At 32.1% G+C, this 27,784-nt stretch overlaps 1 protein-coding gene across 4 annotated transcripts in view; it reads right to left on the reverse strand.

The window, feature by feature from the left end:
• LOC148605764 (protein nervous wreck-like) overlaps positions 1 to 22,034 on the reverse strand; it is a 46,200-nt gene extending 24,166 nt beyond the window's left edge. For 3 of the 4 annotated variants that reach the window (XR_015915770.1, XM_088547731.1, XM_088547734.1), the window contains exons 1-5: positions 21,901 to 22,034; positions 21,708 to 21,805; positions 20,271 to 20,316; positions 4,632 to 4,717; positions 2,052 to 2,066 (exon numbers count right to left, since the gene is read on the reverse strand). Coding sequence is in view for 3 of the 4 variants with exons in the window: in XM_088547731.1 (XP_088403857.1) it covers positions 2,052 to 2,066; positions 4,632 to 4,717; positions 20,271 to 20,316; positions 21,708 to 21,805; positions 21,901 to 21,921 (266 nt within the window). In the remaining variant the exon portion in view is untranslated. The remainder of the gene's footprint in view (positions 1 to 2,051; positions 2,067 to 4,631; positions 4,718 to 20,270; positions 20,317 to 21,707; positions 21,806 to 21,900) is intronic. The other variant, XM_088547732.1, reaches the window with a different exon arrangement.
• Positions 22,035 to 27,784: the final 5,750 nt, after the last annotated feature.

Consider the following 27,784-nt stretch of genomic DNA (forward strand, 5'->3'; position numbering starts at 1 on the left):
TTCTATCATCTAAGCATTGACACATTTTTTACTAAATGCTCTTTTATTTCTGGCCCTGCTTATGTGACCCACAACCCCTTAAATGTTAAATTATCACATGAATACTACATGAATAAACATACATACATGTACTAGATGCAGAATTACATTATTTTCAACACACAGATACATGTATGACAATGGACAATGCCATAAAGCAAAAAAGAAATAAAAACCAACATGTTCCTTACTTGGGAATTGAGGTAGAGATATCATTTATGTGAAAAAATAATTATGTTCCCCTACCTAATATTTGCTTCAGAAATCTGAAGATTTCAAACTCTAATTAAAAATTCTCACCAACATTTTCTTTTAAACACAATTCCTTTAAATTGTTTTTCCCTTAGGTGTAAGTGTTTATAAGAATCATGCAAAATGGGAAAAATCAGAAACATGCATGTCAAAACCCCACCGATCTGTTAGTGTAATATCACTCCAGGATACTTTCTCAATTTGAAAAGACCATTATTTGATCTCTGCATTACTGGCTTTATGCAGAAATTTTTCAATAGAATCTCAGAAAAATGAGGTTTTAATAAAAGTTATGTGTACTTGAAAGGTTCATTTTCAGTGCATTTCAATGAAATTGTAACTAAATGGTCCATCATGATATGGAAAATCTTGTCTGTTTTCCTTGATTCTGAAAATAGTCAAATTACACTATTAAAATGATGGGGTTTTTCATACCATGTTTCACCCACTGCCTGATTCTTACAGGGACTGTCACTTAAAGGTTACATAATAACAACAAAACTATTACCAAATTTATAGCAATTTCAGCTCTATAGAATTAGTATAATTCTTTTAGTAGAAAAATTCGCAGAAGCACATAGTAATTTCAAGTTAGTTTTTGAATTAAAAAATTTTGCAAATTCATTTTTGAAGATGTTGTGCAGATGCCTTCTTAAAATTAACTGCCGTGCAAACAAAATGCCCCTAATGCATGCTTATACATATATTAGCTATAGGTAACAAAAAGACATCTAGATGACTCAGTGCTTAATAATTATATAGCATTGTATAACAAAACATTATGCTCCAAATATCTCCCATGCTATTTATCAAATTGTAAATTTAGGCCAAAGTGAACAAGACGTATTTTTATCCCTGCAACCCACACTATTTTTTTTTCAGTTAAAAATCTTGTAACCAAAAATTCTATGTCTTTTTTCAAAAAGCATATTTAATGTCAAACGTTTCTCCTATAGACTCATCAGGGAAAAAATAAAAACAAAACAAAAATAGTGTACCTATAGATCTACACTACTTTGTCAAAGGTGTCTTAAATATTAAAGGAAAGCAGCACAGTATTTTATGGACATGAACATTAAACAGTTAGTATATGCAATGCTTTAATGGCAAAATTATATTAATTTTCAGTTTTCAAGTTGTCTACTTCTTGCCTGAAGAGTAAAGCAAAAAACATGGAAACAAAAATATGTCGATGAGTCAATAACCAAATATCTAACTGTTGTTTAAGTTTCTTTACCGTAATTTTATTTGGAAGTTCAAAAATGTATTGTTTCAAAAGTCCACTATAAATATATCTTTCTTTGAACAAGAGGTTGATTGAGGATTGTCATGAACAAAGAAAAGTCTTGACATGTACAGGTAAAATTCTTAGTAGTATTCCCCACTGGATCAGAGTTGATACATATATAAGTTCAATGAGATTTCAGAACTTGTGTAACAATTAAACAACAAATGCAATTCTCAATATCATCCAAACTAAATAACAAAGGAAATTTTTTTTATAAAACTGACATTCCTACAAACTGTTCAAATATAACGTGAAAACAAACACTAATTTGTAAGTTTCTATAAAAATCAATTTTAAAATGATAAGTTAATAGCACAACATACAGGCACTCTTGTAAATTTTACTTTAGTTAAAGCATAAGAACATTATATGTGTGTATCTGAAAAGAAAAACCGAACAAACAAATTGTACATATTATTTATTACAACTAAGAAAAATAAAACAAACTAAATTTTAACACTTATAATCTTACCGTCCATTGGAAAACCTATAATGTATATATAAAATAAACTGCAAATTTTTTTTTTCCTAAGTTAAGAAGAGTCAAGTATATTTTAGGTTGACCAGAGATTTTCTAAAAATATTACGGCAACAGCCAAATTTTTAAGGTACTTAATTTCTGTCATTTCACACTATAAGCTGAAGGTTTATTTGTAAGAATGATTAAAATTATAATTTTTTTTTTAAATTAAAAGCTTAGGGTATAGAGGATATAAATTTCTTAAAAATTAAATATTATACAGTTGTACTTTGAAAAATTCTGGACAATTTTTCAAGTATCAAAGGACTAGGTCCATTACTTGGGGTTAATGGGGATGACTGCGAGGAGTCATATTCGGGGTAAGGCCCCTTCCCCTCTTTGATGCGAAACATTAAAATCTGTAAAAAAAAAACAAGCTTCAAATTGGAAAAGCACTGTCAAAGTCAAGAAAATTTTGTCAAAATAATACCCCTCCAAGCCCCCCTTAAATTACAGGCTTTAGGCTTCAAGATCACATGCTGAATGCTTACATGCACTTTCAACAGTCGGACAAAGAAAAGAAACTTTGTACAGATCAATCAATTCAAGAAAGACTAAAATGCAACACATATACCCATAAAACATGTCTTAGAACAAAGCAACATGATGACATCTGTACTTGTCTTAAAGTCATGTTAAAACACCAATATTTCATGTACAACATGTGTATGATTAGTACATATCAATAACCCATAACCATCAATTTCTCTCTAATCAGACAGATTACAGGTAAATTACCTGTACTAATTAGATGTAATTATGATTTATGATATTACATTGTCAAATATCATGAAACATTTTTTTCATTAATTACATGCTTACAGAAAAACACCTGTAGGTTTACCTTGTTAACAATATTACAGGTAAAAACTTACTTTCAGGATTGACATGGTAAAAATATTGTAATTTGTTTGCCCCGATTTTAACTTGCTTTACAGTGAAAATGTTGAAACCCTTGAAAGTCAATAATAACAAATGGATTAATTTTAATACTTAATTGAATTAAATTCAACTATATTCTAAAGGATATAAATTTTGAACAAATATGAAGCTTTTAAGTGCAAATTTCTAAAATAAAGTAGTTGCAAGCACCAAGACAAAATTCTGACATTTTTTGAATGACCTGTACTATTATCCAAAATAATTATTTTCCAAGAATACAAATCATGACTCCAAGAGAATCAATAACAGCATTGCTCTTAATTATCAAATTGTTTCCAAACAACCAACTTGTAAGTATTTACATGTTTTGAGCCTGCAATACCGTATAGCGGGTTATTTGGTGGGTTTTGAATTTCGTAATATGCTCTATTAATGGGGGTATAAAATTTTGGCAAGTTGTTATTTCTGTGTCCATTGATATAGACTACAGGAGTTAATTCTGAAATATCTGGTCTTAAATTCTATGAGCTTCTCCAATCGATACAGCGAATATTAGAATCTTGCAGAAAATTTCCCACTATGTGGTATCACATAAATACATTTACATGTATGTAGTAAAATCAATCTGTCCTAGATTGCGGAACCTTCTAAGTTAATAGTACAAAAAAGTATATTCCAAAGAAAATAAACATTGGATTTAAAGGTAAGGGGTACTGTCCTATCTTAGTTACACCTGGACAGTTTAACAGGCTTCCATAACAAGATGTAAATATCTGTATACATCTTATACAAATAAGTCTACTGTTACATGTAGGGCAAAACATTAAAATGTTAAATTTGTAGTTGATAACATAATGCAGATTCAGTGCCAATTAAAGTTTACACAATACAGATACATATACATGTGCACTTAGAATCTAATTACTAAACTTTTAATACAAGCACTCATCCAAAGTACATTGTACATGTACATGTTCACTACAAATAGCTACAAATGTACATTATCTTAATCATGCTGCAATATACACTGAAACCTGTCTAAACCAAACCAAAGGCAACTGTACATGATGCACAATTAGCAGAGACCAGTCCTTCCTGCCAATTTATATTATATTTTTTTTTCTTTTCTATAAGCAAAAATCCATGGCACATCCATCACTTGTTGTAAAGGCCTCCTGGTAATGCCATCTTATTTGAAAAACTTTGGATTTGTCCCTGATTTCATAAGATCTTTCAAATCTTATGTTTCAAGGAAGATTGCAAAAAAATTTTTTCTTCCTTTCAAAAAAAACTTGCACACACGTAAGATGAAAACTTATCTTCATTACGGAAGGGACTTCAAAGTGAATTTAACAAAAAAAAAACCAAAGAAACATAAAAACAAGATAATATGAAGCACATAGATACAGACACAGGGAAGGAAACTCACTTAAATTCTAGCAAGCCCTGAATACAAATTTTTAATATATTTACTATATGTCTATATAAATTTTTGCTAAAATTAGCCAGCCCTGCCAAAAAATAGCCAGTCTCGGGCTGGCAGGCAGGCTTCTATTTCTAACTCTGACAGACATACAGACCACAAATCAATATGATCCCCACATCTTTATATTTTGCCAGGAATAAAATCAATACATAGCAGAAATTTACCTGTGTTCCTGACCATCCTCAGTACTAATATCTGGTGTGGCTGGGAATTCTCTCTTTAAAAGACTTGTAGTCAGTTTAAGAAGGCTCTGCAAAAGAAAGAAAACAGCAATCACTGACATGGAATGAGATATATTTATCATAAGTAACATACAGTACATTCATATCTACAGATTTAAATGTATATAAATTAATGTGTGACAAATACTGCAATCTGATTGGTTAAAATAATTTTGTTATATCTCAATGGATAAAAAAAAAATATTGACACTTCCCTATTCAGTTAAATTCAGAGCTACTTTTCTCGTGTTTAAAAAGAAAAATATGTTTTAAAATTAATTTATAAGAATTGGCTATGATAAAAATTTTGTCTATTGAAAAATAAAATAAAATTTCCATGTGCATATTGTTAATTGCACCAAGTGCAATAAACAAAACATGCACATAGAAAATTTATGATTTTTTTCAACAGACAAAATATTTATCATAGCCAATTCTTAAATAAAAAAATTATCTTTGCTATTACATGCATTAGTCTAATACCCAGAGGCCAGAAATGAGACAACATTCATTAAAAGTAACATTTTCTTTGGCTTCATTTGAATTTTTTACATGTTTAAGAAAACCAAGTCATTTTCATTCAAATGTAGGGATCTACCTTTGGTAGAAGGGGATGAAATAAGATACTTCGAAAAGGGTGAGCAGAAATGACCGGTAATATTGCCTATTCCACATACTGAATGATACATGTACAAGTACATGAACTATACTATACCCTTGCATAGTACAAATCTTATTGTCCATTATTACTAAGTTTATATACATATACCCATCTCTAGATTTTTTATGATGTCTTTTTCTTTGTTTTCAATGGAAGAAAAGGAAATTTTCCAGGGATTTCCTTGGAGTTATATGGAAAAAATTCCATGAATTGTGTCTCAGCAAAAAATGGAATAAAATTCCATAGAAAATGTTTAATTTTCCATGGAATTCTATGGAAACTTTCCATGTATACTTAATCACATAATAAATTTGTATAAAAAGATTCTTTATATAGGGGTCAACGTTTAATGAAATTAACATCTATACCAATTATTCAACCTTGCTTTTAGTATCCATCAAACTCGAGATATTATGTGGAGAAATTCAGATCCGCTATTTTCTAATAAAATTATAAAGAATCATCCCTGATAAACTTGTCCAACCTTTACATACATAAATCATTAAGAATTGAGAATTTTTTAAGTACCAGAACATCCATTCTCGTCTTCCCTTCAAAGAAGACACAACGTAATAAACAAAATAGATACAACGAATCAAATCCTTTCAAAGTCCAATAATTCTGATCGTAAATCAGATCTGACCTATATTTTATTAAAGTAGCAAAATTCATCAATAATATATATGTTTAGAAACTGAAAGGAGAGGCCTGATTGATCAATAGTTCAAAAGATCTATCAGTATAGATATACTGTACTACAATGTAAATACATTGGTCTATTTACAATACTGTTTGAAGAAACCCTGACAGAAAAAAAGAAAAAAGTATTTTGGCTTGGAAATTGGATTGATCAGCAACTTTTATCACTTTTCCACTGTCCTTACTGCCTTTATATTTTAAATATCAGGGCTATTGCTTTGATACTAAAGAGAAATCAAGGGAACCAAGATTCTAGCGGAAATGATAAGACTGTAATCCAGGGACAAAAACAAGACATGGAAAACAGACATACACAACAAAGAACATAAAGTAACTAAAATCATACATACAAAGTAACAAAAGCAAATGAGCAACTCGGACTCCACTAAAAACTGGAAGCATGCAAACACCCACTGAGTTGCTCATAAAAAGTCAAGTTTAGGTAGACAAAAGATAAAAGGAAAACTATGACACCTTGAACAAACACAGCCACTCTTTGTTCTAGACCTTTCAGTTTTAAATATAGCCACTGAAGAAAATCAGCAAAAGGGAACGATACATGGTCCAGTATAACACTGAAAAGAATAGAAGTTTAGAATGTCTCAACAGGAGATCAGATCTTGTCCTTTCAGGCTCATTGCAGTATGTTCTCAGTCTTCACAACTACCTTTCCAGTTCACAGGCCCCAAATACATTTTCAGAAATTTTTATATAGTGACTGTTGGCCTGTAGTAGTTAATTTTACAATTTTACAGGCCCACCTCCATTTTGACAAGCCTTGGGCTTCGGACTACTGCTTAACTGTGAAGACTGTGTACTGTCTGGATTTTAATCTGTATGTGTAATACGAGATCAGGGTCCAAGACTGTTTATTTTAAATTTAATCCACAGAATACACAAAACAAAGAGAACCATGAGTTTCAGAATCAAAACTGTTAACAACATTCATGAATGCCCTATCTTTGACCACATACCAAATTTGAAATCAAGCCGAGATAATTGCTAGAAAATTCAGATGGAGGGACAGTCGGATGGACAGACTGACAAACTGATTCTATTACACTTCCTACTTGTTGGCTAGAGGTATCATTGAGATAGAAACAATCAGTTTATGGAAACCAAAAAGACTTAAAATACAGCAGACATAAATAATTATTCTAATAAATAATACCTTTATTAGTCTGCCTCTAATAATTATCATTGCCATAATAACATATCACGTTAACAAAGGTTTCCATGGCAACAATATAGATAAATACTAAAAAGTTTCCAATAAACCAAAGTTCCCCCTAAAAATCCTTGAAAATTAAATAAGATAAGATAATAAATTCTGTGTTAAAGTTCAATTTCTGAGGAAGATTTTTTTATGTATAACAAACATAGCACATTTATCTGTAACTTCCTACAGTGAGCCATCACTTTTAAAATCCCTTTCTCATCAATATACCTAAACTACCAGGTAGTTTTCTTGGGGTGTCAATTTTGGCATGTTGTAGCAGTTAGTCTGTCAGAAAACTCTAAAATAAGACCAGTGGTCTACTAAATGTCCCAATTAGCATCAGTTTACATGTTGTGAAAGTACTATTGTTTGCGGGGTACCAATATTCGAGGTTTTTGTGGGAAAGCCATTAACCACAAAATTTTATTCCCAATGAAAATAAGATTCCCATTGATGTGTTTGCTGAAAACCTTAAAACCACAAATTCAAGAATCCACAAACTTGTGTTTCTACCCCAATCCAAGAAAACTGAATATCCACGAATTAAAGTACATTCACGGTATTTAAAACAGTTTTAATAAGACTAAGAACAGACATTTTTCCAACTTACATGTACAAAGAGTAAATTAAAATCAACTGCTGCCTGAAACTTACTTAGAATAGTATTGAACAAAACGAGATCGGCTCTAATTACCTAAAACCCAAACTAACAAAGATCTAATTAAAATCACTCATAGTAAACCAAATATTTATACGACATTACTATTTCTGATCCAGTTACAACTGATCATTAAAGACGTAATGATTAAATCAATATACCATTTTATACAAATTATCTCAAAACAGCGCTTTAATTAACTACCGTTATTTTGCAGGTTTCATGCTGAAGAATGCATTAGGAAAGACTTCTTTTTTTTTTTTCCATGACACAGTATCATCGTTTTCTTTTTCTCTTTTTGTCTACCCTGGACATGACATTTCATGAGCATTAGCCAACTCATTGGGTGTTTTTAGAAAAGCTGAGGATGCTTACCTTACCAGTGCACCTGGTCCAAGTTTTTAGTGGAGTCAGGGTCTATTTGCTTGTATTTCTGTGTTCATGTTATTTGATTTTCATGTTCAATGTTGTATGTGTCTGTTTTCTTGTCTAGTTATTTATTATCTTTGAAATAAACTCTTTTGATTTATCATGGAAAACATTATAAAATAAAGCACATTTATAAAAAGCAACATACCACATTTAAATCAATCCTTGGCACCTGAGATTTTGGTGACAAAAATTGTTTGCTTCATTCCAAATAGAAAAAATCGGCAAAGTCCAACAAAATAAGAAGTTGGTACTAGACAGTGACCAAAATGGCTTACAATCTATGCCCCATTTATTAAGCCACATGCCAAATTTTATATCAATCTATTCAGTACAGATGATTGAGGGAATGATAGACTAGGTGAATATATCACCAACTCAACTGAGTTGGTATACAATTAAATGAGTGACTCAATTTCAAATAAAACTGAAAGGTTTAGAACAAAGAGTAGCTGTATCTATGCAAGCATTTTTGTACTTAAATTGAAACCTCCAGCTTCTCAATACTTGTTTAGCTGCTATATATAGCTAAAACAGAACTGAAATACTGTAATGAATGAAAAATCTCCAGGATGTAAAAATTTTGTTATCGCAATTTTCTACTTGGTAGATGTTCACAATCATTCTTCTAAAAAGGTAGAGAAATCGCTAAGAAATATCCGCTCACACAATCAAATCATGTCATATCTTTTCTACAATATATCATCTGTACAAAAGAACAAAATCTGGAATCTGGAAGAGATCAAGCAAAATCTGATCATTTAATCACAACAAAGCCTCTAGAATCAATACCGTACACAATAAGTCTCATCCAGAGAAATCATATACATTTGTCTAGTTCCTTATCATCTGGTTTTAATTCATTAATTTTCATGTCCTTCCATCCAAACGATTTATCATGAAGTACTTAAGGAAGAAAAGATGAATTTCTCAAAATAGATTTTCAATGTAAAATGTTCCACGTTTAGCAAGACCTTTCAATATACTGAATGAATACTTGTTTTAGGTAGCTTCTTTCTATCCTGACTTTACATAGCGTCTTAATTTGTTTGTTATGCATAACTTGCTGTATACAGTAACAGACTGACAGAATATTAAGACAACTTATCATATACAAAATGTAGACAGCATAGCAATGATTTACCGCATGTTTCCAGTGTAAAAAAAAAAAAGATAATTCACACTGTGAAATAAATTCAGTAATTTCATTCACACACTTTCTCCCGCCAAAACTTCACAACACTAATATCAATGTGTGGTTCACAAAATATAAAATATAATTTTCATATTGAAAATAACAACGAATAATGGAGGAAATCTATATAATAAATAGGATAATCAATTGGTTATCGTGAGTAACGAAAATATAATCACTCGTGCCAAGAACGTGTGAAGATTTTTAACTCGTGCCTGAACAAGTTCTGCACACTCATTAAATCTAGGCATTATTCAGCACTGGTGACAATATTTTGTTTAATCACTCCTTCCAATTAATTATCCTATTATTACACCCCCATTAAATTGGAAAAAAACACATACATATAACAAGAATGGAAGTGATGAAAAAATAGACTACAACCCATGTTACAGTCCCATGTAGAAATGTGCCACACCTTTTATAAAAATAAGTCTTTTTTTCTAACTTATAGCTTTGTCTTTAATATAAATAGTACTAATAATATTTTTTTAAAAAAACTAGAAAATGTTAGCCCCAAATTTTTTGATATTTTGAGCCCAAATTGAACTTATGAATTTTCGTCATAAAATTAAGTTGAATATTAAATTTGTATTAAATGAATGCTATATTACATAAATAAGGCAGTGCGAGATCCAGGGGTATTGCTCAAGAACCCCCATCCATTTTGTTAGAAAACTTTGCTAACATTATGCAAAATGTTGGTAAAATGAGTAAAATGAGTAAAATGATAGCCTGGAACCTTCCTAACCCCTTTTGTAAATCTCTGAATCTGCCCCATTAAGAAAAACTTGAATTTCAACCAATTACTTTCTATTTAAGTTAACAATTCAAACCATTGTTTGGAAAAAATGCCACATTCTGATACAACTTTGAGGAGGGGGATTCTGTTCTCTTAATAAGTAATTTAGGAATTCTTCATCACTATGAATTAGTGAAATTCACAAAATCCAATATTTTGTGGAGAAAACCTTCACTAAATCTTCTTCTTTGTCACTTACAGATTTCAAGAGGGAATACATGTTGTAGTTTAGTTACAAAAGCTTTCTGTTAATTAGCGAAAAGTGTGCATCCTCAATTGATATACAGGTTTCTGAATTTTGAACAAATTTACGAACATATTGCTTCGACTTTTAAGAAAATAGCTATTGTTTTGTCAGGGTATATTAAAACTGCTAACCAAATGAGAAATGAAGTAGCCACCTAGGTAAATACTATGGGAAACATTGTAGAATGTCTGTCACTTTTTTGTGATTAACCCCTTTAAAAATATTCAGAATTCTCATTAGACATTACACCAATAAGAATTTGAGTGCATATGCACTAATTCATCTTCATTTGGTTGTTACAACTTCAAAACCAGCCATTCACAGAAGAATAATCGTGTGTCTATTTTTCCTGTCTAGTAAAATATTCTTTTGATCACTGCTCAAATCTTTATTCCTCTTGATTACTCTTTAAGGTTAGGTGCTTTTGTACTTATGTACCAGTCCATATAAAATTCAGACACTGTCAATATTAAAGTGATTCATGGTGAAGAAAAAGCCACCGAACATTTTTTTCAATCTACATATGCTATATTTTTACGTAACAGATGTCCTTTCCATATTCAGATCTGTACTTTTGAGAAAATCGTACATTTATTTCCCACTAAAATCAACCAAATCGAACAGAATCAAGAACGATAACTCTTGCAAAGTGCTAATGTCATGTACATTAATCTATATAAATTTTATCTCATAAGCGCAACACCCAAATGAAAAACTATGACTGGTTATGTGGTTTGTAACTGATTCTGAATAAGAAATAAAAGTGAATTCGGCGGGTTTTTGACATGCTTGAATCACATCCTGTCTGATTTTTACAAAGACAGGTATTTAATAAGCCTGAAAAATAATGCAAGATGTAGACATTACACCAATAGGGATCAATACTGTACCCATGCACCTGGTCCATGCTCAATATTATCAGTCATGTTAGTGGATTCCATTGACATGTACTTATGTTTCCTTGTATACATGCATTATTTTTATTATTTTGTGTTCTTTGTGTCTATTTCTGATGTCTGTACTCTTAAACCTTAGAAAATGTTCTTTTCATTACTGCTCAAATCTTTGTTCCACTGATTACTCTTTGACAAATAATGTACTGTATAGCAGAGTGAATTTACACCTAAACAACAGACCTGGCATCAGCTTCATAAAAAGTTGTATGTGTGAAATTGATCGTAATTCATGACGTCACAATGCTATTTTAGTTTATGACATCATTACTTCTGATCAATTTTACACTTACGACTTTTTGTGAAACTGACGCCTGGTATTTATTCTACTAGAAGAACAAAACTTAACTGACAGTAATTCAAAGTACTGACAGTCCTGGTGGATATGATCAACAAGTCTGAGGCTTCAGTGTCTCTCTATTTTGATAATAACCTGTATAGACGATGTTGCTAATCAGACATGCTAAACTAGTATTTACCAGTAATCTTAAAAACGGTGATAAATATTTGGCTAGACTTTCTAGATCAAGATTAATAGCTGATTATCAATGTACACCATTGAACTGATGATTCCAGAGTTACAGGTACATGTATACCCATACATGTTACATTGCTCAAAAAGAAATATTAGTAAGAAATTTAATATCATTGTGGCTAATGATTTATTTTTTTTATTTAGGTTTAACACCCAACCGTTCAAATAAGTAGTGGTACAAAGTCAGGTATCTTATATTTGTTTACCTATGACCTTTGAAATTTCCCTAGGTCCTTGACCTTTAACCCTAATCACTGAAATTTTATTTTCACAGATGGACCAATGATTGCAAGCTATAAAATGTCCAGGACCTACCACTTTTTAAAATTGAATTAATTTCAAATGCCCCATTTAATCGATATTGTGATTATCTTGTCACCACGGTACACAACATCTTAGAATTTTTTATATCTATATAAAGCAGAACTCATACTTTGCTTTTCAGACAGCTAAAGCTGAAAATTCCTTTTGTAAAATAAAGTGTGATTAACCAAATTAGAAAAAAAAGAATCATTAAACATGTTTAAACCACATCAATGTAAAAAAGAAGACCATTTAGAAACACCATATAGACTCTATCGAGCATGATCTGCTGCAAGTTTATTTTATTTCCAAGAACAAAAAAAGAATAACAAAATCAGCCTCAGTTGTTTGTTGCATGGCAGGGAAGTACACTGTAATAAAAGCAATGAAACTTATTACATTAAAATGCTATAAAATCTATTTGACAATCCTACCTAGTCTTTGCATGCTACCCAATTGAAGAGAAAAGATATTAATTGATCTGTTTTCTGTTGAAGTATGTAACAAATCAATGAGTGCTTTGACAAGATAGAATTTGGGCAATCAATGAAAAGCTTGATGTGTGATCGCAGGCAAATTTGTTTCGGAAAATTTAAAGTGGGGCAGTGTTAAAAGAAGCACAGTGAAGCCTGTCTAAACCAAATCCTGAACAATCCAAAAATCTGTCTAAACCAAACCATGAACAATCCAAAAAAACCTGTCTTAACCAAACCATGAACAATCAAAAAAACCTGTCTAAACCAGACAAAGTCCCTTTAAATCAATTCAAATATATTTTAAACCTTGGTAAACTGAACATACACCTGTCTAAACCAAACCAGGGATTTGGTTAAGACAGGTTTCACTGCATAAACTATAAACCTGATTCCTCCACAGTCTGACTATACTGCATGTAAAATCAATTCAATTTATGTGGATATAAGATTTTAAAAACCTGGAGTTCGATATCATTTCAAGAATCAGTCATTATTCCTTTATATCATACTCTTCATATAAATTTCATCAAAATCCATTGAGCTGTTAAGGGAGAGTTTGGCTTGCAAAGGATGGAGACAGATAATGGACAAACTGACATTCATGTTTATGCACATACTGCCCCCTTTCCTTTTGGGGGGGAGAGAGGGGGGGTATTAAGATGAAAATTGAAATATACACAAAACCAACATCAATTGAACCACTTGAAAACCATAACAACTATAACTTTATAATAACTTGGAAATGCTATAAATAAAATATTTCATAAATAAAAATTCAAAATTTATCACTCTTTAATTGACAAAATAAGAACTTTAACATGTTACACAACACAATCCCATAATAAAGCTACGCAGTAAGTGAATTGATGGGATTCCAAGACAAAATTACTCTGTAATAATCTTCTATGTTATTGTTTCTGAAATCTAACAATTTTAAAGAGTTTTTGTGGCAGTTATAGACCAATTATTTGTAATTTGATTGCTATGTTTTTAGTGTTTTAGGAAAACTTCCATGGAAATCTATAAGAGAAAATTACTATGCCATCCTGATCTGAGTTAGAACAAAGGGTAGTAATAACTGTTGGCATCAATTATCGGTAAATATTTTGTCGAGAACAACCATAAAGTATGGTTAGGATGGGATTTTGAGATCCAATCTTTTTCTGCCTTCAAAAAAGTTGTTTTTTTACTAGAAACCAAATCCTTCAAGGTCAGTAAATTAATCAACATACATGTACAAGTACTTTAACTTGTAAGACTCTTGAATATGCAAGACCAATCAGCAAAGCAGTCACTTTAGATACATTGTATGTGCAAATTTTTTGTCTCTTTCAAACTGATTGGTCAATATTCAAATTTAGCAAGCAGTACAATTTTGAGTTAGCATAAAAACAGACCATGCTCTTGCAAAAACTTGTAATCATTGATTTATTTCGCTGAAATGAACAGTACTTTTTAACATTTTTTGCAGCCAATCTTTTCTTACAAGTGAAATGGAAGTTTTCGCAGCCAATCTTTTCTTACAAGTGAAATGGAAGTTTTTGCAGCCAATCTTTTCTTACAAGTGAAATAAAAGTTTTTTTGCAGCCAATCCTTTTCTTATATGTGAAATGAAAGTTTTTTGCAGCCAATCTCTTCATACAAGTAAAATGGAAGTTTTTTACAGCCAACCATTTCTTAGAAGTGAAATGGAAGTTTTTTTTGCAGCCAATCTTTTCTTACAAGTGAAATGGAAGTTTTTGCAGCCAATCTTTTCTTACAAGTAAAATAAAAGTTTTTTGCAGCCAATCTTTCCTTATAAGTGAAATAAAAGTTTTTTTGCTGCCAATCTTTTCTTACAAGTGAAATAAAAGTTTTCTTGCAGCCAATCTTTTCTTATAAGTGAAATGAAAGATTTTTGCAGCCAATCTTTTCATACAAGTGAAATGGAAGTATTTTACAGCCAACCATTTCTTAGAAGTGAAATGGAAGTTTTTTTTGCAGCCAATCTTTTCTTACAAGTGAAATGGAAGTTTTTTACAGCCAATCTTTCCTTACAAGTGAAATGGAAGTTTGTTTTTTTTTAAAGTGGACAGGAAATCCGTACTTTTCTAATTTTACTCTAAAAACATTTAATTCATTCTTAGCAAAACTTCTCAAAAAATGCCCTTAAAGATAATAAAAAAAAACATTGGACAAGAACAAAAATGTTTAAAGACTCTGGGGTCCAGTTAAAGATGGCATATGAACATGCAATAAAAGCATTTTTTAGTCACTATATACATGTAAATGAACAATTTGCACAAAAATATAAAAACATTAATTAAAAAAAAAAAAAAAAAAAAAAACATTGGAACATATTGATAACTGGGATCAGACTTTTTCTTTCAATGTCATTTTGAATGCAAGCTCGACAAACTCATAGGGACATGGCAATGTACAAATGCAAATGTGCCTTATCTAGCTCTGTGCTTTAATTACAGTGCTTTAGATCAGTTCTTATGTTGATTAGCAATATGCTACATATGTATATATAATTGCAGTAACCAATCTTCTACTTCAATAAGTACTATGCCTTGAGAAGTTTATGAGAATAACTCTATTATAGACCATTACATATAATCTCCCTCTTTTAATCTTCCCTGTTGGCCAATCAATACCCATTTACTATACAAACTTTACGTCTCCATATAGTTCTTTTTAATTCAATCCCTTCTTAAATAAGCACGATTTCCTTAACCCGGCATCACCAATATCATCCGTCTCTATTTCTCATGAGACTTCTCCATAAATGAAACACAATTAGATAGTAATGGATAGAAATCAATTAGGACTGAAGGAAAAAACCACTTCATTCATCGACAAACTTCAATCCAAACAAAACCGAAATTGCCACGAGTTTGAAAGGATTATCTGTTGCTGTAAAAGTTTTAACAAGAATTGAAATCAATTTGTAATGTCTACAGGCATAAACTGTTTACAGAACACAGTATCCCTTAAACCTGTGAAAGATTTAATTTCAAGGAAATGAGAAACAATGGCCATTACTACCATTAGTTTTAAAATAAATTGTGGCAGTAATAGGTTTTATGGCACTCGTAGACTTAAATGAAAAGATCAGTCTTATTAACAGGCTTTGATCATGACATTGCTTAAGGAACAGTGAGTGCTTAGGAGAAAACCTGAGAAAGGCAAAACAAAATTTAAATTTTATTTGTTTTATTACACTTCACCTATGTGAATATGTATTATGAAAAAATAATAGCTCTATCTACTTTTACATTTACTGCTATTTTATTTATTTTAATACTTTTTCTATATTGCAACTTGAGTGGATTTCTTTGCAGAGTCTAAAGTTTTATATACGAGTAGAGTTTTGAAAAGAAAACATCAAGGAAAATGGCAATAGTCGTTACAAAAACTGTGCATAATGTTCAAGTGAGATTATTTTGTTCAATTGTTTAAGCTGAAAGGTTGTTGTTAACAATTCAGCTTAAAAAACATACAAAACTACAAAAAAAAGTACATGACAATTACATGTACATGTAAAAGTTACCAGTTATTAAAATGTACATATAACTACTACTAGTGAATGAATGAACAATGTAGTATTACAACAGGATGTCAAGAAAATTCCAGCCAAAAAACTAAGATGGGAAACCCAACCCCAATCCTTGGTACTTCATTGCAGATGCAATATACATGTACATTAGTTGTAAGACATTGTACATGTATATGCTTTTACATTGGTACAGTAGGGCCCTTATAAATAAACAAGAAAACAATTTCAATTTTGATTAAAAATAACTGAAAAATACCAAAAAATAAACAGATTACAAGGTAAAAAGACAAATGCTGTTGTTCTCCATGTTAAATATCAGTCCAAATAAAATTCAGGTGTAGTGTCTATGATCTAGATGATTCATTGTGAATTAAAAACTCCAAATAAACAATGTTTTTTTGGTCTACATATATGCTATACTTTTAAATAATGATAGTCCTTCCAGTATTCAGAGGTCATTTTTGAGGAAACCATAAATTCGTACCCGATATACAATGTAAATAAACCAAATAAAGAATGATAACTCTTACAAAGTGCTATTTCCATACACAATTAATACAATTTTTATCTCAAAAGTGCAACTGAAGAATAACAAATTATATGTCAGACTCAATTATGTATATAATCTGTAACTGCTCTGGATAAGAGAAAAAAAGTGAATTAGGTGGGTTTTTGACATGCGTGAATCACCTCCTGTCTGATTTTTATAAAGACTAATACTTAAAAATTAACAATACATTAACAGTGTTGATTGTTACATCAGGAACTAGAAACTTAACTTCGAATGACCTCATTTTTTAAAGTTATGAACAAATATGTAACTTGAATGATACACAGATTTCTTAAAAAAACAAATTTTTGTGAAATCAGAAAGTTTTAATATCACAGATTTTATTGTATCTAAACTAGTGTTAGTGAACATGAAAAAGAAGTATCACTTCCTTAATATTATAAGAAGACTAGTGACTACAATTGCTTTGTATAGGGTATGTAAGTCTCGTTCTAGTTTCATTTTCTTTACCAGAATTTACGACGTAGAACGTATTGAAAACCGAGGACCGATCTGCATTTTATTGTTCACTTCCAGGAACTCAAAATGCTGTATAACAATGCAAAACTTCTTTTTCATGTTTATTCTTAATACCATTATCATGTAGAAATAGATGTTTGGGTTTTTTTATCGGTACATTTTACACTAAAAGATGTTTTGCCCTCAACACTGAACTCAACGCTCTCTAAATGACAAAGCTCCATGCTTTTGAATGGTAGACTAGGACCCAATCTCGTGAAATCATGGGGTCACATGACGAGAGTTACATACCCTATTTCCTATTAAGTACCAGTCAATATAAAATTCAAACACTGCCTATAGTACAGGTAATTCATGGTGTAGAAAAACCCACCGAACAAACAATTTTTTTTTGTCTCCAGATGCTATATTTTTAGTTAACGTTAGTCTTTTCTGTATTCAGATCTACACTTTGGAGAAAAATCATACATTCATCTCCCACTAAAATCAACCAAATCAAAGCAAATCAAGAACAATAACTCTTACACAGTGCTAATTTCATGTACAATCTTTATAAATTTTATCCCAAAAGTGCAACATCCAAATAAAAAACCAAGACTGATTGTGTATAGGAAATAAAAGTAGATACGGTGGGTTTTTGACATGCATAAATACCTGATTTTCCTATAAAGACATATTCCTTCTAGAATAGCCAAAACAGAGGGATTCAAAGTCAATTTTCTAACCTTCAAAAATCAGAAAAAATAAACTGTTTCTGTCAAACAATTTCAGTAAAACCTGTCTAAACAAAACCCCAGATGGACAGTTTAGACAGGAGTTTGGTTTATACAGGTAAAATACTAGTAACAGAGATGATTCTACGAGGTCTTAACCCAAATAATATCAGTCGTTATATATTCTACTGATCTCAATTTGCTCCTTTGAACGGGTGCTGAAATATTCAAGTTAACAAGGTCTACAAACAAAGTGAAAATTGGCAAAATCAGAAGTAAATATACAGTAAAAAAGAAAAGAATCGTACTGGTAAAATCCAGATTAGAAACAGCAGAATTCCCCTAAAAAGCAGAAAAAAAATCATTTCTTATGTAAGCATGGAAGCTGACACTGAATGACACAGAATGAGATGCTTAATTAAGGCCAAAACAATAATATGTCTGTTTTCTGCTACCCTACCTACTCTAGGTTTTGTGCATGCCCTAAAAATTTTATAACCACTTTGGTTCAAGCACCACCAAAGTCTAGATTGTTTCCCCATTAACTCAGTCATGTCAATACAAAATGTTTTTTGAAAAATAAAATAATTTCCCTACGTATCCTTTTTTCTTCTTGCTGGTAGCAGGAAACAAGACCATGAATGTTATAATTTTTTGGCCTTTGACAAGTTTTGAATTATTTAGGGCCTTGTTCAGAAATTTTTCAGTGTAATTCAAAACTGTGTTTTAGCAATATTAACTGAATTTTAGTACGCTTCATCTCAATAAACATTCCTTTTTCAATCACTCTACTAAATCCCTGTACAATAAGAGTAGATAATACCCTAATGTAATTAGTTTCTAATATACATCTGCTGCTGATGTTGAGCGACTATTCGACATTTACAGACATTGTTTAGTACAGACAAAAATCCATTAAGTCTGACAAAGGGCTCAATAGAGACCCATTTATAGAAGATAAACAGCTTAATTTGTGTTACTGAAGTTGCATTATTTTAACACTATTGCAAATTTGACCTAAAAATACAATGTTAGTGTATGTACTGTACATATTTCATCATTATTAGGTAATGGGCTAGTGCATGTTTATTTTATAGTACATGAGTACATTGTACATGTATTCATAGGTTCAAGCTAGAGATGTTCCATCATTGTGGCTCCACTGTACATCATCTTTCCTTCCTTGGAAGGGATCCATAAGATAAGAAATACTCAGGTACAATGTACATGTACATGCAAAGGGCTTTTACAATCCATCATTTATACATGTACATGTTTATGTAGATAAAATAATTGTACATGTATCTATACAAGTGAATGTTTGTGTCTGTGGGTGGGGCCTTAAGACAGTTCTTAATTTCAACTTTTTCTTTTAAAACCACAGTAGTACATGTACATTTGTACAGGTATGTACATCAAAGTTCACTAAATGAGCAACTTATTAACATATATATAACGAGAATGGATATTGTGAATATTTCAAAGAGACAAAAACCCAACCAGGGTTAAAAAATGTCACCAAAAGGCCACCCATGGGTCTTGAATGATTATGAATGACAAGAAAAATCCTCCCACTACAGGGTAGGCTGCAGCTACATGTATCTAGAGACATACAGCATGACACTACAGCACATCCTTTTTGATTTCTAATTTGTGTTTAGAAAACAAACTAAAAAGACCTAGAAAAAAATACATGTGTTTCATCCTCTAAAATACTAGGGTTGGTAGGTCTGTTTCTCATTTTTTGAAAAGTTTTGATTGGTTTGTGCTGAAGACACATTCAGACCATAATAATGCTTGGCAAAAATGACCAAAAAATAGTTCACACAAAAAATTAAGGTGGGTAGGGTTAGCGGAAACACTAGAATTTCTTTATGCCAAACTGCTGTTGTTCAATTGACCTGCAATAGAATAAATCTGAAAGGGTCCTTCTTTTATGTATGAAATCAATTTCTAAAAACTTTATATTATGGCATTATTAAAAAAAGTTTAATTAGACCCTTTCTGGACACAAAATGTTTATAATGACACAGAGAAAGCAAATGACGACAACCATGCCATGCTATATTGTACAACCACAATTTATTTTTGCAGTCATATAAAAATTTAGGTCAGACCTACCTGTGCATATTCTTTTTCTATAATTGATCTTTGTCTGCTGAAATTTCTGAAAATAAATATCAGAATATATATACATGTACATGTATGAAAGTGAAAGTTAAGCCATTTAATAACAGTTACATTTTGTACATGTTACAGCATCCGTCTTTCTCTCTACATTAATTTTCATGTAACACACTATCAATTCTATGTACATATGACCAAATTTTTTGGTCAAGAGTAGTACAATGAACAATGATTGTACCATTGTACAAAATGTACATGCATCTGTACATAATATTTACTACACATACACATGAAACTACAATAACATGTAGTTTCTATGTTACAATGTAGCAATAAAGCAAGTACACAAAATGCTATACATTTTTTGTACATTTACATGTACATGTAGTAATTATATGCAGGGTAAATACATGTAACCTTATGACCATGAGTTTTTGCTACTTTTCCAAGATGAGAAAATACTGAAGGGTGTATACATTCTGTACATGCAGACACATATTATTCTAAGCAGTATTTTAAAAATATTTGTAATAACTTATACATGCAAGTAAGAACACCAAAATCCATATCCTCTAATTTTAGCAAATTACAATGTAACTGTGGTACACGGGTAATATTTTAGGCTTCTTGTATGTACATTTACAAATCATAATGGGAATTACCTCGTTTCATGTCTGATAAAGGGACAGGATTTATGACCACATGAAAACAGTCTGTTTTTGAAAACTTTTCAAACAATAGGGAGCTCAGTAAATCATCTAGAAACCCTTGCCTCTGTGGCGCACCATCATTTTTTCATAAAATTTTGTTTCATGTTAGCTCCAAAAATAATACATACTGGCAGTGGTGGTTCCAGGTGGGGGTTTTAAGGGGCTAGAATTCCATTCCCTTATGTTGGAAATTTTTTTTATTAATAACAAGCAAAAATTAGCTAGAATTATACATCTACATGTAGCCTGGAACTCCCTTTTCAAAATTTCTAAGTCAACTATTATGTCAATCTTTTATACACCTTTGATTGATATATAAATAAATTAGATTTCATATTGTAAGAAATAACACTGTATTAATAATTTACATGAATTTGATTTTCTTTTGTTGGATTAATAATTTACAGTATGTCATCAATGACAACAGTTAGGCAACTTAGGGTCAAAAGATAGGATGATGGACAAATTAAATTTCTAATTGCATTTCTTTTTTCTATAACAAATGCTTCAAAACCAATTTCAGTTTTATTTTACATCTGCATTAAAAATCACATTTTATCAGTTTTTACTGTGCCAGTCATCCTCCAGTGAATTTCACACCTGATTAGGGGGCGTGTATCAACAACTAATCAGTATTTGAGTACATCACACAATATCAGCTAATCTCGGGTGTAGTTGATAAAAGTGATAATTAAGAAAAGATAAACACAACATCATTTACCTGATATCTTCCAAAAGTTCACATTCCTGTTGATGTTTCGCTTGAAGTTTCGACACCTGTTCCGAGTGTATATTTTTCAAAACTGCAGCATGCTTAATCTATATGAAAAAAGTTTGACACTTAAAAAAAGATAAAACAAAAATACTTTTAAAATGATCAAACCGTGAATTTCAACTTAGAATCATAATTTTACCTTTCTCGGAGGCGGCTGCATCGTACAAACTCAAATGGAAATTGATCGTCAGTCACACGCCATTCTTTCGATTGTTGTTGTGGCAATTCTGTGTAACTCCCACCGGAAATATTGCAATACACAAAAATTACGAAATCTTACAGGAATAGTTCCGGGTAGTTCATTTTTGATAAATCATGTTTTAGGTAATGAGTTACAACAGAGCGGTTGTTTAAAATACTTTAAACGGATTTTTATCCAAATATCAATTAAAAGTAGTGATCAGAAATTAATGAATTACCCAATGAGGTTGATTCCTGATATTTGCTAAACATAATTTTAATATACAAATATAAATATTTTATTAGCTCCAACACAATTATAATATATTACATATATGCTTAAATCTTAAAAAAAAATCATTGATCGATATAAAGACAAATTTACAACACGTTTCTCCTCTCTTAAACCAGGGGCCCTGTCTAAAACCTTAACTGCACGGTTCAGGGGCGATCCAGCAGGATTTTAGATTAGAGAGGGCGCACAGTTAACATTTTTTTAGGTTAACTTTTTGAAATATTCTTCAAGAGTGAGTGCAGTGTAGACATCTTTTGTGGTAAAATTAGCAAGAAATTGAAGTTTCAACCTAAATTTAAACCGCCTAAATCTACCCCTGACAACCCACGCTTTGCAAATTTTAGGGGGCGCACGCCCGCCACGCCCCCGCCTGAATCCGCCCCTGTGGTTTAAATACATTTTTACAGGCACGCACATCCATATGTACATGTAAGATAAATCATATAACATGCAGTTTCTAAGAGGAATTAATTTTGAAATTCACGCTTCTTACACTAGCTTTTAATATAAGCAGATAAAGCCACGATAACAAGTTAATTTCCCGTTTCAAAAGGTGTACTAATTACATTTTGTACGTGTTTGATAAAATAGTGGCATAAGTACTGTCTTCGGTAATTTTATCTTTTCTAAAATATCTGATTTTAAAGAGAAAGTATGACTCATTAGTTTATGATATAAAAAATATACATGTAATCTAATTCTCTTATTTTTTCCTAGCTCTTTTATTTGGCAATAATATTAACAAAAAGTACAGTCAATGGATGTATACTATATACAAGTAAGAAACTTATGGCTAGCCGTTGTTTTCCTACTTAGTTCCAAATTCAGTTTGCAACAGATAAACATGACATCTTCTAAAAATCGAAATATTATTTCAAGTGATGTACATCCTTGTTAAAATATAAACTTCCTTACTGCGGGCAGATTTTGTTATTTATAACGATTTGCTTCATAACAGTCTAAAAAAAACTACATTAAGACATGATTAGATGTGCGTAGTGTGTATAGTGTATACGTAACTGGTGCTTTTATAACTAATCCAAAGTTGTGATGTAAAATAATTAGTTTGCGGCTAGTACAGATTCTCAAAAAAAACAAAAACAAAAAACATCATTATCGCCATTAACAATGCAGGACTTTATATTGCATACGTCAATGTCACTGTATACACATACATAAATATCATATATCTAGATTAAAATATACGTTTTTTTTTGTATACATGTTCAATATATTATATAGTTTTATAGAATTCCATATCATATCATATATAGATTAAAATATGACTTTTTGTATATGCAGTACAAGCGTTTGTTTAAACCCTATATCGTCTACCCTATATCGCATACCCTATATTGAACATGACATGTCAAAATCTGTATCGCATGCTGTATCAACCCTGGACCTATATCACCACGGGGGGGGGGGGGAGGAGGGGGGATGGCCCTTGGGGTGATATAGGAGTTTCGCTGTTGGTACAGCACGCGATAAGATTTTGACGTTATTATCCAGTATATAATGTTTACCATAAATCGCATATCTTATATTCACACCCAACTGTATACCCTATATCATACCTCTAGGTTTATATCGCACCCCTTACTCGGAACACACTTCAAGTGTAGTTATAGTATATAATATAATGAACATGCCATATCAATCCTCGACCTATATCGTCCCTCGGGCCGATGCCCCTTGGGTAGTAAAAAGAGTCTCGGTTTGATAAATACCAGAAAAATTATAGTGAATGAAAAATGATGACCTCATTCACATGGAGGACCATGCTTTACAGTAGCTTGATATAGGTTGGCATGCAGGGAACTTCAAAAAATTATCGGGGTAGATTGTTTCGTGAAATAACTGCATGATCCTCGTTTCTTGACTAATTTGACAGTTATCTTGTTTAATTTAAGCAGCAACCAACACCCTTCCCTCAATTTCACCCATGAAACATCTACCACAACAATCTCATTCCTCGATATCTCCAGTACATTGCCAGAGGGTGAGCTGCTGTCCACATACATGTACCTTTACTCAAAACTAATTGACACCCACCAATATCTAATACCCAAGAGCTGTCATCCATCGCTCCTGACTAAAAGTATACTATTTATTCAAGCTCTTAGGCTAAGACGCATTTGTTCCAACGATGAACCGTACCATTAAAAAGACCTTTGGATCAACTAAAACAAATTAAGAAGAAGGGAGTATAAGAATAGCACCATCAAAGAATGTCTCCGAAAAATTCATAACATCCCAAGGAGTAGCCTGTAACATTATAAGGCAAAGAAAAAAAATTAAAGAATTCCTTGTGTTCTTATATACCACCCTTGTCTAAAAAACAGCTACAGTACAATGCGTGATCACTGGACCTATATCGAGAAAAATTACACACCATCCAAAATTCTTCCCGAGCCACCAATGAATGCTTTCAGGCAGCCAGACAGTTTGCGTAATCTGTAAGTGCAGGCAGAAATATCTAAGCCCAGCTTGACTCCAGGTGCCAGTCGATCCTGTGGTGACAATAAGTGTTAATGTTACATACAGAAGTAATAGCCGTTAACATTTACTATGTACTAGCACTGTCATGGGGAAACATTACAAAATAGTTTATGACGTGCAAGCACTGCAAGTGAAAAGGTGATTTATTTACTTCGCAGTCCCGTCTGTGACCTCCAATATATTGGCGAATCCAAACAACCTTTCTAGTTACGGTGTAACCATCTGTACCATGAAAACAGATTTGTTCAACACAATTTTCCTTTCCTCTGTCGTCAACCCTGCACTTGATTTTTTTGGCAACTTGACGGGTGTTTCTAGAAAAGCAGAGGACGCTTACCCTACCGGTGCACCTGGTCCATGCTCCCAGTTTTAAGTGGAGTCCGAGTTTATTCACTTCTGTTACTTTGTATGTATTATTTTAGTTACTGAATGTTCTTTGCTGTGTATGTCTGTTTTCCATGTCTGGTCTTTGTCCCTGGATTACATTCTTTTGATTTTGGCTAGAATCTTGGTTCCCTTGATTACTCTATTACAAACTTTGAACATGGCCGTAACTAAGGGCTTAGGTTAGAGAAGGCAGGGGTTAGGCGCCTTCGATTGAGGTCCCTAGAAGGAGAGTTCGAGGGGACAAATCCTCCCGCCGATTTTTTGTTTCATGTAATGGCATAAAATTGGACCATTTCCAAAGAGTTTGGGAACAAAATTTCTTGAATTGATGTAAATATATATTAAAAATGAAACTGTTTTTTTGTATGTATCTTTGACATTATTCCGCATTTTCTTTCTCTACTCTAAACTGCACAATTGGTCAGAGTTTTCTTTACAAAATACATGCAATTTGAATAATCTGGTAGATTTGAAAAATGAAAAAGATGTACATTCTATATAGGTCTATTCTGCTTCGAATGCAAGGTGGATTTTCCTACAACACTGTACCACCTATATGGCCACAACCCTTCAAGTCCTTCTCCATGTAAGAATCAGGCAAAATGTATATAAGGCGTTGCACATGAAGGGAAAAAACACAAAGATTTCATTGCATTAACCAAGTATTTATACCCGACAACATCCAGATATAACCATCAAAGTGTTTGTGAAATTTGCCTGTTTAAGATATTGATTGTTCAAATTTAGTTGAAATGCACAATGGAAAAATGGCGGGAAAAATTTCCCACACTTTTTCCCCATATAAGCAGTCAAAAAATAAATATCTATGTAACAGATGCTTCAAGATAGATTTAAATAGCTTTTCAGTTGTTTCTAGATGTGTTGAATATATTTGAGGCAAACAAGGCCAAAATGAGAAAAATGATGTGCCACCCATTGCCTGATTCTTACAGAATTTTGCACTGATATTTTGGGCTGTAGCTTGGACCATATCATACATTTGAATATAAGTGACGACTCAAATCGACCAATACACACATAGGACACTCCACTTGAAATATCGGGGACGAAGTGTGATTCATTTTTTCCGCTAATCTCCAAACCCCGAGGTAATGCCTAAATCACTTGAACTCGTACTGCTGTGACATCTATGACAACATCGCCTACAAGATTGAAGTCATCACTACAGAAGTTTTATGGTCGTCATCATGAACTCGTGGATTGTTATGGTGTATCCATCAGCACCATGAAAACTGATTTATTCCACGGGTCATAGTTTTCCTTTCCTCGTTTGTCTACCCCAGACTTGACTTTTTTGAGCAACTCGGCGGGTGTTTCTAGAAAAGCAGAGGACGCTTACCCTACCGGTGCACCTGATCTATGCTCCCAGTTTATGGTGTAGTCTGACTTGCTTTTGTTTCTTTGTACGTGTTATTTTGGTTATTTCATGTTCTTTGGTTCTTCGTTTTGTGTGCCTGTTTTCCCTGACTGATTTTATTTTATTATACTCCCTTGAATTCTGCTCGAATCTCTCTTTTTTGTGTTTGTGTGTGTGGGGGGGGGAGGGGGGGGGAGGGCATTATTAAGACTTGTAAGGAAGACCATGGTCCTTAAATTCTATTTGCATATGCGATAAATCCATATATTTTTGAAGAGTTTTACAGTAATTTTAGTAAAGTTTATATCAAATCATGAAGTTGAAGACTGATTCTGCATGGTTTCTTAACCTACTGAATTCTCATACTAAATCATGTTGCATCCTTTTCGGTTTTATAGTATTGACCACTTTCAATACTATAAGCTAGGGCCGAATCCAGATTCAGAGGGATTATCAAAGTTATTGATTGCTTTTTTTCAAACGTCTACTTAAAAATTAACATTTTCCAACAAAAGTGGGATGGGGTTCGGGAATGGGGGGGGGGGGGCAGACCCCCCTTTGAATCAACCACTGATTATGTTCATGTATAAAGGTTCTTTTATACTTACCTTTCTTTTTCTACATTATACAACACAAGCAATACAAGCAATCTCTAGACTAAACAAAATCTTGCATAGAACTGATTTTTGATCCGTCGAAAAACATGGCCGCCGTTACTAAAAATAGAACAGTAGTTTTTCGCATATATCACCAAAACCGTTAGGTTTAGCCAAATTCTTTCAATAGCTGAAATGATCTATTTTTAGGACTACATAAGTCTTCAGGCATAAAATTTGTCAGACGACTTCTTATAAGAGTTATTGCCCTTGACAGTTTTCAGCCAATGTCTTGAAAACAATGATAGACTTCCATTTACTGAAATGATCCTTATGATAAGTCCTATCAAAGCTTTTTTGGGTCAAAATTATTGGACAACTCCTTGAAAAGCAAAATTCAACCAAGTGAGCGATTCAGGCTCCTGGGAGCCTCTTGTTTAAAATGTTTGCAGATATTGAGCTTATTTTTGGTATGTAAGTCTATTTTGATGTTGATGAGTTACAGGTCAAGATTACCTTTTGTTCCACTGTTTTTTGTCTGAAATTTTTGCCTTTGAACTTTGAGCTTTGAACTTGACTTACTTGACTTAATCCGCTTCCTGTTTTGGCAGTCATCTTTTGGATCGAAGATGTTCACTCTAGATAGGTGTTTTAATAAAATATTGGTTGAAATCCTCCAAAGGAG

This window comes from Perna viridis, chromosome 10, assembly GCF_037379345.1.
Source record: "Perna viridis isolate PV_CMFRI_1.1 ecotype Kerala chromosome 10, ASM3737934v1, whole genome shotgun sequence".
NCBI lineage: Eukaryota > Metazoa > Mollusca > Bivalvia > Mytilida > Mytilidae > Perna > Perna viridis.